Source organism: Simochromis diagramma, unplaced genomic scaffold (genome assembly GCF_900408965.1).
Source record: "Simochromis diagramma unplaced genomic scaffold, fSimDia1.1 OVJJ01000313.1, whole genome shotgun sequence".
Taxonomy (NCBI): domain Eukaryota; kingdom Metazoa; phylum Chordata; class Actinopteri; order Cichliformes; family Cichlidae; genus Simochromis; species Simochromis diagramma.
Genome location: NW_024387372.1, coordinates 1,328,638 through 1,341,744, shown reverse-complemented (window position 1 = coordinate 1,341,744; position 13,107 = coordinate 1,328,638). Strand labels below are relative to the sequence as shown.

Genomic DNA, 13,107 nt, shown 5'->3' with positions numbered 1-13,107 from the left:
TGCGTCATCGTTTTAGAAAGTCTCCCTTTTCGCTGTCCACACTGCGACACAAACGCACCATCTTCAAATGTATTCATTTTCAAGAGCGTTTTCCTTTGGGGAAAACACCGTCTCAGTGTGGCCCGGAGGCCAAAACGGAGAGAAAACGCCTAAAGACATGAACGACAAGAACAGGGCTTTCAGAGGGGGCAATAAAGAGGAGGTGAGAAGGGTCCAGGTGTTACTAAAGGACAAAATCAGAGAGGCTAAGGACAATTACAGGAGGAAGCTGGAGTGGAAACTACAGCAGGACAGCATGAAGACCATCATGGATTCAGGCCAACCAACAGCAGGGGAGCTGAGGGGGGTAAGAATAGAGCTAATGAGCCACACCACTGTACCTCCCACTCTCTTCACATAGCACTGTTGCCTCCTGTGAGAGTCCTGACACCCCTCCCCCACCCATCACTTTCACTCAAGACCAGGTTCAGATGCAAATGAGGAGACTTCACTGAGGCAGGTCTGCTGGACCCGATGGGGTGAGCCCCCACGTCCTTAAGGCCTGTGCCCCCCAGTTTTGTGGACTATTCCATAAACTATTCATGCTTATTCTGAGTCTGCAGAGGGTCTCAGTGCTGTGGAAGACATCATGCCTCGTCCCTGTACCAAAGACGCCATGTCCCAGCGGCCCCCAGAATTACAGGCCCGTGACACTGACCTCCCACATCATGAAGACCCTAGAAAGACTCATCCTGGACCAGCTCCGACCCATAGTCAGACCACATCAGGATCCCCTTCAGTTTGCTTACCAGCCCCTCCTCAGAGCTGAGGACGCCATCATCTACCTGCTCAATTGTGTCTACACCCACCTGCACCACTGTGAGGGTCATGTTTTTTGACTTTTCCACCGCTTTCAACACCATCAGGCCGACACTCCTGGGTGATAAACTGACAGTGATGCAGGTGGCTGCTTCTCTGGTGTCCTGGATTGTTGATTACGTGACAGGAAGATCATAGTATGTGCATCTTTCACATTGTGTGTCTAACAAGGTGATCAGCGACACAGGGGCACCATAAGGGACTTCACCCTCTACACCAGCGGTCCCCAACCCCTGGGCCGCGGACCGGTATCGGGCCGCGAGAGTTGAGGCTCTTACCGCACAGAAAAATAAATAACTTGCATTATTTCCGTTTTATTTATTATCTGACTCTGAACAGTGTTTTATTTTGAAAAAGACTGAACTCTCTCAGTTACTTCTGTCTATGACTCGTGTCTGTTGCGGCCAGTGCGCTATGCTGTTGCATGCTGGGGCAGCAGGTTGAGGGTTGCTGATGCTAACAGACTCAATAAACTGATCCGCAAGGCCAGTAATGTTGTGGGGATGGAGCTGGACTCTGAAGGTGGTGTTGGAGAGGCGAATGTTGTCCAAGATAAAGACAATATTGGATAACACCTCCCACCCATTCCATGACATGCTGGCCCGTCACAGGAGCTCGTTCAGTGAAAGACTGAGATTACCAAAGATGCACCACTGAATGACACAGGAAATCATTCCTGCCTGTGGCTCCCTGTACAACTCCTCCATCTAACACACTGTGAACACTGCAATAGTTACTACACCCTTTTTACACACGCCTTTATTTCTTGATTTCTTCCTTTCTTTCTTTCTTATTCAGATATTTATCAGTAAGTGACTTACATGTATTTATATATTATATATATTGTGCTATTTCTTACTTCTTTTATTGTCTGCCTGTGTTACTGTTTGTACTGGAGCACTGTAACCAACATAATTTCCCCTAGGAATCAATAAAGTACCCTGACTCTGATTTATCATCTCTTCTGCCCTTCTTCTTTTCAGATATTTCTACAACTTGATGGGAGTCTACCTGTGGTAAATCCAATTGACTGGGAATGATTTGAAAAGAGATATACATGTCTAAATTAGGTCCCATAGCTGATGGTGCATGTCAAAGCACAAACCAAGTCAGGAAGTCTAAGGAATTTTCTGTAGACCTCAGAGACAGCATTGTATGGAGGCACTGATCTGGAGACTGACAGTGGACTCATCTCTGTGCTTGTCCTGCTAGACCTCAGTGCAGCGTTCGATACTGTCGACCATAATATCCTATTAGAGCGATTAGAACATGCTGTAGGTATTACAGGTACTGTGCTGCAGTGGTTTGCATCATATCTATCTAATAGACTCCAGTTTGTGCATGTAAATGGAGAGTCCTCTTCACACACTGAGGTTAATTATGGAGTTCCACAGGGTTCAGTGCTAGGACCAATTCTGTTTACATTATACATGCTTCCCTTAGGCAGCATCATTAGAAGACATAGCATACATTTACACTGCTATGCAGATGACACCCAGCTCTATCTGTCCATGAAGCCAGATGACACACTCCAATGAGTTAAACTGCAGGAATGTCTTAAAGACATAAAGACCTGGATGGCCGCTAACTTTCTGCTTCTTAATTCAGATCAAACTGAGGTTATTGTACTCGGCCCTGAAAAGCTTAGAAATATGGTATCTAAGCAGGTTCTTACTCTGGATGGCATTACCTTGTCCTCCAGTAACGCTGTGAGGAACCTTGGAGTCATTTTTGACCAGGATATGTCCTTCAACGCACATATTAAACAAATATGTAAGACTGCGTTCTTCCATTTGTGCAACATCTCTAAAGTTAGAAATATCCTGTCTCAGAGTGACGCTGAAAAACTAGTTCATGCATTTATTACTTCCAGGCTGGACGACTGTAATTCATTATTATCAGGAAGTCCTAAAAACTCCCTGAAAAGCCTTCAGCTAATCCAAAATGCTGCAGCAAGAGTCCTGACAGGGACTAGAAAGAGAGCAGATTTCTTCTGTTTTGGCTTCCCTTCATTGGCTTCCTGTTAAATCCAGAATTCAAAATCCTGCTCCTCACATACAAGGTCTTAAATAATCAGGCCCCATCTTATCTTAATGACCTTGTAGTACCATATCACCCTATTAGAGCACTTCGCTCTCGCTCTGCAGGCCTACTTGTTGTTCCTAGAGTATTTAAAAGTAGAATGGGAGGCAGAGCCTTCAGTTTTCAGGCCCCTCTTCTGTGGAACCAGCTTCCAGGTTTGGATTCAGGAGACAGACACTATCTCTACTTTCAAGATTAGGCTTCAAACTTTCCTTTTTGCTAAAGCATATAGTTAGGGCTGGACCAGGTGACCCTGAATCCTCCCTTAGTTATGCTGCAATAGACGTAGGCTGCCGGGGATTCCCATGATGCATTGAGTTTTTCCTTTCCAGTCACCTTTCTCACTCACTATGTGTTAACAGACCTCTCTGCACTGAATCATATCTGTTATTAATCTCTGTCTCTCTTCCACAGCATGTCTTTATCCTGTCTTCCTTCTCTCACCCCAACCGGTTGCAGCAGATGGCCCCGCCCCTCCCTGAGCCTGGTTCTGCCGGAGGTTTCTTCCTGTTAAAAAGGAGTTTTTCCTTCCCACTGTCTCCAAAGTGCTTGCTCATAGGGGGTCATATGATTGTTCGGTTTTCTCTGTATGTATTATTGTAGGATCTACTGTACAATATAAAGTGCCTTGAAGCGACTGTTGTCATGATTTGGCGCTGTGTAAATAAAATTGAATTGAACTGAAGACTTGGAGCACAGGTTAGTCTTTCGTCTGGTTTCCAACTCCAGACCAACAGGCAAGCGCAGTGGACCAAGCAAGAACTGGAATTGGTTCTTGGGAATACAGCCTCTACCAAACAATCCAACGAGCGCTGGCAACCATTAGTTCCAGATACACAATATAACCATCCCTCCCAAACAGTGGTCACAAATCAGTCCAAATGTGTGGTAGTGGGCACATCTGCTATATTGAAATAATCCATCCCACCTCACAGGTGTGCCACATCAGGATGCTGATCTGACATCATGAGTAGTGCACAGGTGTACCTCAGACTGCCCACAACAAAAGGCCACCCTGGAATGTGCAGTTTTTTGCGCTATTGGGGGTCTGGGGACCCAGAACCGGTCAGTATCTGGTGTGACCACCATTTGCCTCATGCAGTGCAACACATCGTCGCATGGAGTCTATCAGATTGTCAATTGTGGCCTGTGGAATGTTGGTCCACTCCACTTCAATGGCTGTGCGAGGTTGTTGGATATTCGTGGGAACTGGTACACGCTGTCGTATACGCCGGTCAAGAACATCCCGAACATGCTCAATGGGTGACATGTCCGGTGAGTATGCTGGCCATGCAAGAACTGGGACATTCTCAGCTGCCATCTGCCCTGAACAATGTGAACCATGATTCATCCGTGAAGCGCACACCTCTCCAACGTGCCAGACGCCATCGAATGTGAGCATTTGCCCACACAAGTCTGTTACGGCGACGAGCTGGAGTCAGGTCAAGACCCCGATGAGGACAACGGGCATGCAGTTGAGCGTCCCTGAGACGGTTTCTGACAGTTTGTGCAGAAATTGTTTGGTTGTGCAAACCAATTGTTCCAGCAGCTGTCTGGGTGGCTGGTCTCAGACGATCTTGGAGGTGAACCTGCTGGATGTGGAGGTCCTGGGCTGGTGTGGTTACACGAGGTCTGCGGTTGTGAGGCCGGTTGGATGTGCTGCCATATTCTCTGAAACGCCTGTGGACACGGCTTATGGTTGAGAAATGAACATTCAATGCACGGGCGACAGATCTGGTTGACATTCCTGCTGTCAGCATGCCAATTGCACGCTCCCTCATTGCTTGTGGCATCTGTGGCATTTTGCTGTGAGACAAAACTGCACATTCCAGGTGGCCTTTTGTTGTGGGGCAGTCCTGAGGTACACCTGTGCACTACTATGATGTCAGATCTAGCATCCTGATGTGGCACACCTGTGAGGTGGGATGGATTATTTCAATATAGCAGATGTGCCCACTACCACACATTTGGACTGATTTGTGACCACTGTTTGGGAGGGATGGTTATATTGTGTATCTGGAATGAATTTTAGGTCTCTACGTCCATCCCCATGGGGAATGGGAGCAGTAACAAAGGTGTTGCGTTTATATTTTTGTTGAGTGTATATTTCCTATTTTGTGGGGTGGCTGTGGCTCAGGTAGAGCAGATGAGCTACTGATTGGAAGGTTGGTGGTTCAATCATTGCTTCCCCAGTCTGCATGCCAAATATCCTTGGGCAAGACACTAACCCCAAATTGCCTTCCGATGCGTTCATCGGAGTGTGAATGTGTGTGAATGTTTATTAGTTGCACTTGTGTTTAGAAGTGCTTGTATGAGTGGGTGTGAATGGGTCAATGAGGCATGTTGTATAGAGTGCTTTGAGTACTCCGGGAGAGTAGAAAAGCGCTATATAAGAATCAGCCCATTATTTTATTGTGTTAGCCTTTTTGACAATGTGCACTGTGTTAAGTTCTACTTCCTGTTTCAATAGTCAGACTTAGTTCAGTTATATTCTTCCCTGTTTCTAGTCATCTTTATCCAGTGTGTTTAAGCTCTCAGTTTCTTTCCCATGTCTCTGCCAAAAGGAGGCAGGGCCTTGCGGAGCAGTACCCAGTGGTGAGTGAGTTAGACTTTTTCCCTCCAAATCACCACAAGCCGAAAACTGCTGTTCAGCAAACCAGAAGCCCAGCAAAATCTAAGACTGTTTATTATTTGCACTGGGCTATCAGAAGACCGGTTATTACCGACTTCCATCCATACGAACTGTTCCAGCATCTGAGACTCTCTCCCCGGAATTTGACTTTGAACCCGACCATTTCTCTCCTCCTGTCATTATCTCAAACCTGTGTCTTAGCCTGTTCCTACTCGCAGGACGGCTTGGACCCTGACTTCCCCTGCACCCTTCCAGTTTCCCCGGTGAGGGTGGCTAGGGCCCAGCTGGTCCCTGTCCCTGCCCTGGTTCCTTGAGCGGCTAGGGCTTTGCCTGCACCCAGGGCGAGGGCAGCTGAGACCCAGTCCACTCCTGCTCCATATCTGTTCCTTGGGTGGGGATGACTGGTATCCAGCTTGCTCCTGCACCTGTCCCTGTGCCTAGCGTGATGGTAGCCAGGACCTAACCCGTCCCTGCACCCATATCTGCTCCTCAGGTGGGGACGGCAAGGGTTTAGCGAGTTTCTTCACCTGTACCAGTTCCTAGGGACAGACGGCCCAGCCATCAACATAAGCTCTAGCTGCACCATTCAGACCTTGCTGCTAGCCCTGCTTTGCCTCAACCAGAGGTTTCCCGCACGGGCTGGCCTTGCTCTATCTGCAAAGCTGTGCCACCGGTGACCTCCCACGCCGCCATTCGCTGTCGCATCACCTCTGCCGGTCCACAGTGAAGTGCCGCTGGCTTAGCTTGAAACTGCTTCATCCTCAGAGCCTGCATCTCAGTTTGTGTCAACCGACAGTGACCCACTTCCACAGACATCATCAGTCAAGGGTGAGCGAAAAACATTTTTTCCTCTATACCCACCCCGAGTTTAAGTTTTTTTAAGAAAGACGTGCAGTTTTCTCCAGCTTTGAGGATCTAAGGGCTGTTCTGAGTACTGCCGAACTGTCTGAAACTAAAACTTTTTTTAAACCTGCATTTGAGTGTTTTGATTTGGAGTAAGGAGGTAAGGAAGTAAAATGAATTTATATGGCACTTTTAAAGACAGGAATCTGTTACAAAGTGCTTTACAGGGAACATAAAAACAAAAGCCAGTTATCCATTCCTGAGGTGGCCCATGGTACAAATGTATCCCTTGCTTCTGAGCCAGTTAATAACAATGACGTATAACACTGACAGTACAATCGCCTCTCTGTGAAAGCTATAGCTTGATTTTATAATTTATGTGAGGTTACTGTTGCAAGATCGCTGCCATCTGTAACTGTAAAAGAACCTAGCAAGAAGTTTTCGTCTTACTGTATTTGTAGCAAATTGTGAAAATCTGCTGCTTAATCTAATAAAGTGTTTAACAATATACCCTATGTTTTCACCTCTCTATTTGTGTTGCACTGTTCTTCTGCATGCTGAAGATAGCAGGGACAATCATGGGGCTAAGTATACCTCCATAAGGATTACCCTCTGGCATGTGTTGCAATGTAAACTGTCAAGGTACGGTTAAGTTTGGTTTTAATGTGCAACAACAAAGCAAAGTATACCACACCTCGATATATTCATCATCTTGATTTATGAAACATCAAAGCAGAATCATCTCTCTGATCCTTCCTACTACTACATTACCAGTAGAAGTAGGCTATATTACCAGTAAATCACTAATTATGTGGTAAAGGAATGACATAAAATATGTTTAAAAGCCACCGTGAAGTCAACAAAATAACAAAAAAATAATAATCAGGATTCTGTTCAACATCAGACGATGACACCTATTATGAACTAAACATCAAATCTATCTAATTAAAGGGCTTACAATAATTAGGCTCTGACCTCTATCCTTCAAGTGCAGTGTCAAAGTGGAAAATCTGTATTTGCTTCCATTACAGAGCCATCAATAAAGCTTTCACAATAACTGCTTTTTTAACCTCCATAGTGTACAGCCACTTAATATACTGAGGTGCTGTTCTGCAACAAAAACATGTTCTTTGCAATTACACTTGAGTCAAAAGAGATACCTATGTTAAAGGACCTGACCTTTTATGTTAATAACCCACTTAAGGCATAAAATTTGGCATAATGAAGGAAATTTCTGGACTGAAATCCATATTTCTTTGTCTGACCTTATTGATATTTTTAAAGAGAGTGTGTAAAATCTCACCACTAGAGGTCAGTAGATTGCAGACTGGAGTCAACTGAATTCTGTTTTCTATGGGGGGTGCTGTAGGACAAACAACTCTGGCTGCTGTTCCTCTCTGATGTAAGCTGTCAGTCTGCTGTTTACCTCAGCTATCAATGTGTTCATGTTTATTTACTCTCAAGGAGGCTTTGAAAATAGTATATTATCGAAGGTCACTTCTATCCGTTGACAGTGATACCGAGGTGAGCTTTAAGCATATCCTGATGTTTTTTTTTCGGTGCGTTAGCTGCTGTTAAATAAGAAAAAGAACAAAAAAAACCAAAAAAAACAATACTAATTTGCTAGCTAGTAACTGCATCTGCAGATATTTCCCCTAATTGGAGACATCATAGTGGCTATGTTAGTCTTACATTTCATGCTGGCTCAAAGTTCTGACGTTCCCAATGAAGAGCAGAAAGGAAGCACATTTCAAAGAAACAGCAACTCAAAAGGCAAGTAAAACTTGATTTCAGATTTCCTAATGCATTGCAAAATAGATCGCTCTAAGTAGTTTGTAGAGTCTAGAAAAAAATACTGTATATGCTACAACCTTAAGAGCATTTGTTTCTAAGCAAAACACATCATTATAACACGTGTCACATACCCATTGGGGTCCCGACCCCATAGGCTTTTGAGTCAATGAGGCCTCCAATCTGTGTGAGGTTGCAGTTGCGCTGCGTGACAAATTCGATGGTGGTGGATTCCATGAGGAATGCGTAGTCCGAGGTGAGCACGCGGTGAATGCCTTCCTCGACATTCTTCACCATCACAGAGTGCCGCCGACTGCTCATAAACTCCCACATTTTGTCATATGTTGAGATCTTGGTTTTCTGAGGAGACATAGAAGTGTAATGTGAGAAAATAATATTTAACTACTTAAACACAAAGCAATTTATAATTTAGCTAAATGTATTCATTGTAAAAGCCATGTACTGTATGTTTTGATCATCCTAAAGTTGTAACGTTAAATTTAGAGATTCATAAAGAGTGATGTGTGTGTGTGTGTGAGTGACATTCATACAATCACACTTTCAAATACTGCCAATGCATGCAATCATCTACTTTCCAAATTTCATTAGGTTTAGTAGAATTTGTTTGGAGCTATAGCAGTACATCATGCTTTCTGCCTGCCTCCGTCAATATCGCTTACGAGTGGAATACAAGTTGAAGCAGACAAGCATGCTAAACAGCAGTGTGAACAGTCTGAATTTGTATGACCATAATGTTCTTCTTTGATGCCCATAAAGCTGATAACACTTACAGGCATAAGCAGCAGCAGGGTACTCTCAGTAGCAGAGCACAGTGCCCAACTTAGTACACCTGTAATCACCATGAAAAGTCCAAGACCACATTACTGTCTGGGGAGGCAGATTTGAAGCCATTTTTGAAGCTATTTGAAAAGTAATTAAGTCACATCTTCAAGGTCCTGCCCGCCATTATTGTGTGTAATGACTTTTTGTGGCTGGTCGATATTTTAGATCAACTGGGTGATTTGTGGAGTGCCTATCAGAATCTTTTGGAGTCACTCTTGACAAATCAGGCAATTGAGCATGCAAGCTTCAGACTGCTGATAAGGCGAGAGCAGTGGCTGTGAATACACAGAGAGTCAGATAACCACCTATACTCTAAGTCAGGCAGACAGCCAAGGTATTTTTCCAAGAGCCTACGCACAGGAATTCAGAGCTGATTTCATTCAAACCATGCGAGAGGTGGTGGGAAACACAACTAGTGCATACAATGAATAGCTGCCAAACCAAAAAAGTTCAAAAGAATCCATCCAATATGTTACATCCTCATAGTTTAGAAATACTGGATCAAAATCTTATGAAATTCAAAATTACAAGTACAAGCTACCAAAATACTTTGTGCTGGCTGATCCTCTTAAGTCATCACCAGTTTAATAAAGTTTTCATCCACCTGCTTCTGCCATGATGGGAAGGCTAATGCTGTCCTCTTCTTTTATTTCTGCTGAACCCTCAGTGAAACTGATGACACTGAAGGGGCCTTATATTTGTAAATGCTTTAAAATATCCTGGTTCATCCAAATCTTTGCTGTTGAGTTAGTTAGAATTTAGAATGAGTTTTGTATGTTCTTAAATAAAGTCTTAAATTGACAGATTTTCAAAGGTTTATATATACTCATCATGGGTATAATGTCATGGTAATTCTGAGCTTTTAATGATTTCTTTAAACTGTTAAACTGTTCTGTCTGTTCTGGTTCTGTCTCTGTGTTTTGTCTTCTGTCTCTGTACTAAGCTCGTGTGTCTTATTCCTGGTGTCAATGTTAGTTATTTCCTGTTTTGTTTTGTGTGTGTCCTGTGTTTAGCTTTACTTTCTCTTGTCTTGTTAGCCAGTCTGTTCAGCTGTGTTCCCAGGCGTTTCCCATCTCCCTAATCACCTGGTGTGTATATACTGGCTTGTTTTTGTATTCTGTTGTTTCAAGGTACAGAAAGGAAATGACTAGTGTGCAAAAAATCCTTGACTGCATCGTCCAGTCCCCTAACATAAAAACTGTCAGCCATGCTGGTCACTATAGATGCATGATTAAAGAAGAATCCTCTACTTCTCCAAAGACTTCTTGTTTGGAAAATATGTTAACAGAACCGAGGGAGGAAGACGGTAGACAAGCTCCTTCATGTCACTGCTGTGGTAAATGAGTTCCTTCATAAAACTGCTGCAGGATATCTGCTCCTCTTTGCAGCCATGGCCAGTGGGTTGAAGAAGAGGAACCTGCCACCACCACACTCTCAGCTTCCTCTGCTTCCGCTTTCCAGGTTTTCTTGATCACCTCTTCTCAGTGGTCTTCAGGCCAGTGCTGTCCACACCACCCAAACCAGTGGGGTCCGAGCCATCTGAGCCAGTTGGTCCTGTTTGGCCTGAGGCCGAGGGTCCCTTGTAAGCTGAACCCAAGCCATAGGGTCTCTATCTTCTCTTCCAATTCGTTGACCACTGGCTTTGCTTTCTGAGGAGTCTTCGTCAATACCAGCCTCCAATTAATCATCTTTGCAGCAAGATAAGCCACATCTCTTCAATTGCCCATTCCCAGGGTTCCTTCATTTTATTCATTCTTCATTCCCCTGGCCGATTCCCTGAATTTATTTTTCCTCCTGAATTGCTTCATCTCAGTTTTTGGACTCCTGGCAGACTTCCTGAACTGTTTTGCCTGCACTGGCCTCTGCCTCTAGACCTCAATACATGACTGGGACAATCTCCAAACAGTCAGAATCCTCAAAACATGAGACATTGTTTTGAGGGTCTGCGGCCACCTTCAGTAAGTATTTTGAACCCATTGAGATGGGGTTGGCAGCTTCCGCAGGCAATGCCTAACCGTTGCTATGGGGTTTGGTAAGTGGAAAGCCTGCAATTTGTTGATGCGACGGTTACGGACTTGATTTGTGGTTTTGTTTATCATAATCATTTGACAAACCACAGGTTTGTATTTATGGGAGGGGGTGTTACGGCCCTAGCAGGACCTCCTCCTGAAGGTGCCTGTGTGGGCGTGTCCCACTAACTCTTCTGCCTGAGGTGCCACCTTTCCCTTTTGTGCAGCTGACTCTCGTCAGTAATCAAGGAGATTTAAGCCCAGGGAAAGGTGAGCTCTGGGCCAGAGTGCCATTAGTGTGGTTACAGCGTGTGAGCTGAGTGTTTGTAGTTACTGAGCTGTGGTTTTGTGGTTTTCAGCTAGTGAGCTGCGTGTCTGTGTTTGTATCTAGTGAGCTGCTCTCTTTTTGACTTATTTTGTACTTTATTGACTAACGTTTGAGTTTTATTTGTTTCTTTAAATGGTGATAGCGGCTTGTCCGTCTCTTTTAGTTGAGCTACTTTAATAAAACTCTTTCATTTAACCCTTATGCCTCCTTGACTCCATTTTCTGACCCGGACACTTTTTGTTACTTCCCCCTCACCGCCTAGACCCCTCAGGGGAACCTAACATCAGTTTTCCAGCGAAGCCTGTAAGTGCTAGTCAGCTGCGATTGTGGAGTTTTCTAAAAGCTGCCTTTGTGTGTTTTTCCCCAGGAGGATTTGTGGGAATGAGGAAGCAGCAGGTGGATGGTTCACAGGTAACGGAGACACAAAGCACAGGCACGAAGAGGAAACACGGAACGGGAGTCGGGAACATACAGGGATTTATTGGCTGTCGAGCTTTGCTGCACTGTAAATAAACACACTGTTCACCGCACAGAGTCTAACATTTGGGTCCTCCTTCCCCTCATCACCACATCCTGGCAGACCGTGACAGTTTGGGGTCATTGTCCTGCTGCAAGAATACGGGGCACAGAAAGGGATTGCCAAGACTGTCAGTCTGACAGTCAGCCAAGACTACATAACTAGGCACTGCCTGGATTGATTACAAGAAGGCGTATGACTCGATGCCCCACACCTGGATCCCGGAATGCCTAGACCTATACAATACCAACAGAACCCTGAGAGCCTTCATCAGGAACTCAATGGGGATGTGGCGTACAACACTAGAGGCAAACTTCAAGCCCATAGCACAAGTCACCATCAAGTGTGGGATCTACCAAGGAGATGCTCTGTCCCCACTGCTGTTCTGCATAGGCCTGAACCCCCTCAGTGAGATCATCAACAAGACTGGTTACCAATGTTCCCTCTAATTTTTCACGTGTCTGAGCAACACACAAACTCCCTGAGTGATCCCTTTGACCACCGTGAGCGACATCAGACGTGTGCACTGTGGTCACGCCGGCATCTTATCCATCTAAGTTACATGGTTTATTAAAATAATCTAATTACAGCGTTTACATTTATGTTAGACTACTTTTAATTAACTGCTTTAGCCCACTTACAATAAAAAATTATAAATAAATCTTGTTCATGAGCTGTGTAGTATGTTAACACTATTGGAAGTAAAAATAACTTGAACTCCAATTTTGAAAACAAAACTTTTTTTATTATTTTTTTTATAAAGCTCTGATTTGTATTATGAGTCTGTGGTCTGGGAGAGAGTCTGTAACTCTCTGTCTGCAAAAGACAGTATTTAATGACCAATGTTGGGCAATTAATTATATATTTTTTTAAAATAAACATTTCAAACTATTTACAGAACAATCAGCTGTTCTGCATCAAATCTGATGCCACACAAATTATTTGTGCCACTCCAAAAAATATTTCTGCCCACTATGAGATGAAGGAGAACAACAGCCTGATACCTGCAGGCCTGACAGCAGCAGATGTATCACTGCTGTAACACCTGTAACACTCAGCAGTCGCCTCATTGTTCTGACACACACAACAAAACTATTGACTACACTACACACTAACTACACACTAACTACACACTCACTACACACTAACTACACACTAACTACACACTAACTACACAAGATTTGCGCTAAACGTCGCAAATCTC

At 44.2% G+C, this 13,107-nt stretch overlaps 1 protein-coding gene across 4 annotated transcripts in view; it reads right to left on the bottom strand.

Annotated features, from left to right (window-relative positions):
* LOC120719346 (glutamate receptor ionotropic, kainate 2) overlaps window positions 1–13,107 on the bottom strand; it is a 330,887-nt gene that overhangs the window by 34,632 nt on the left and 283,148 nt on the right. For all 4 annotated transcript variants that reach the window (XM_040008464.1, XM_040008466.1, XM_040008467.1 and 1 more), the window contains exon 15: window positions 8,341–8,566. In XM_040008464.1, the coding sequence (XP_039864398.1) occupies window positions 8,341–8,566 (226 nt within the window). The remainder of the gene's footprint in view (window positions 1–8,340; window positions 8,567–13,107) is intronic.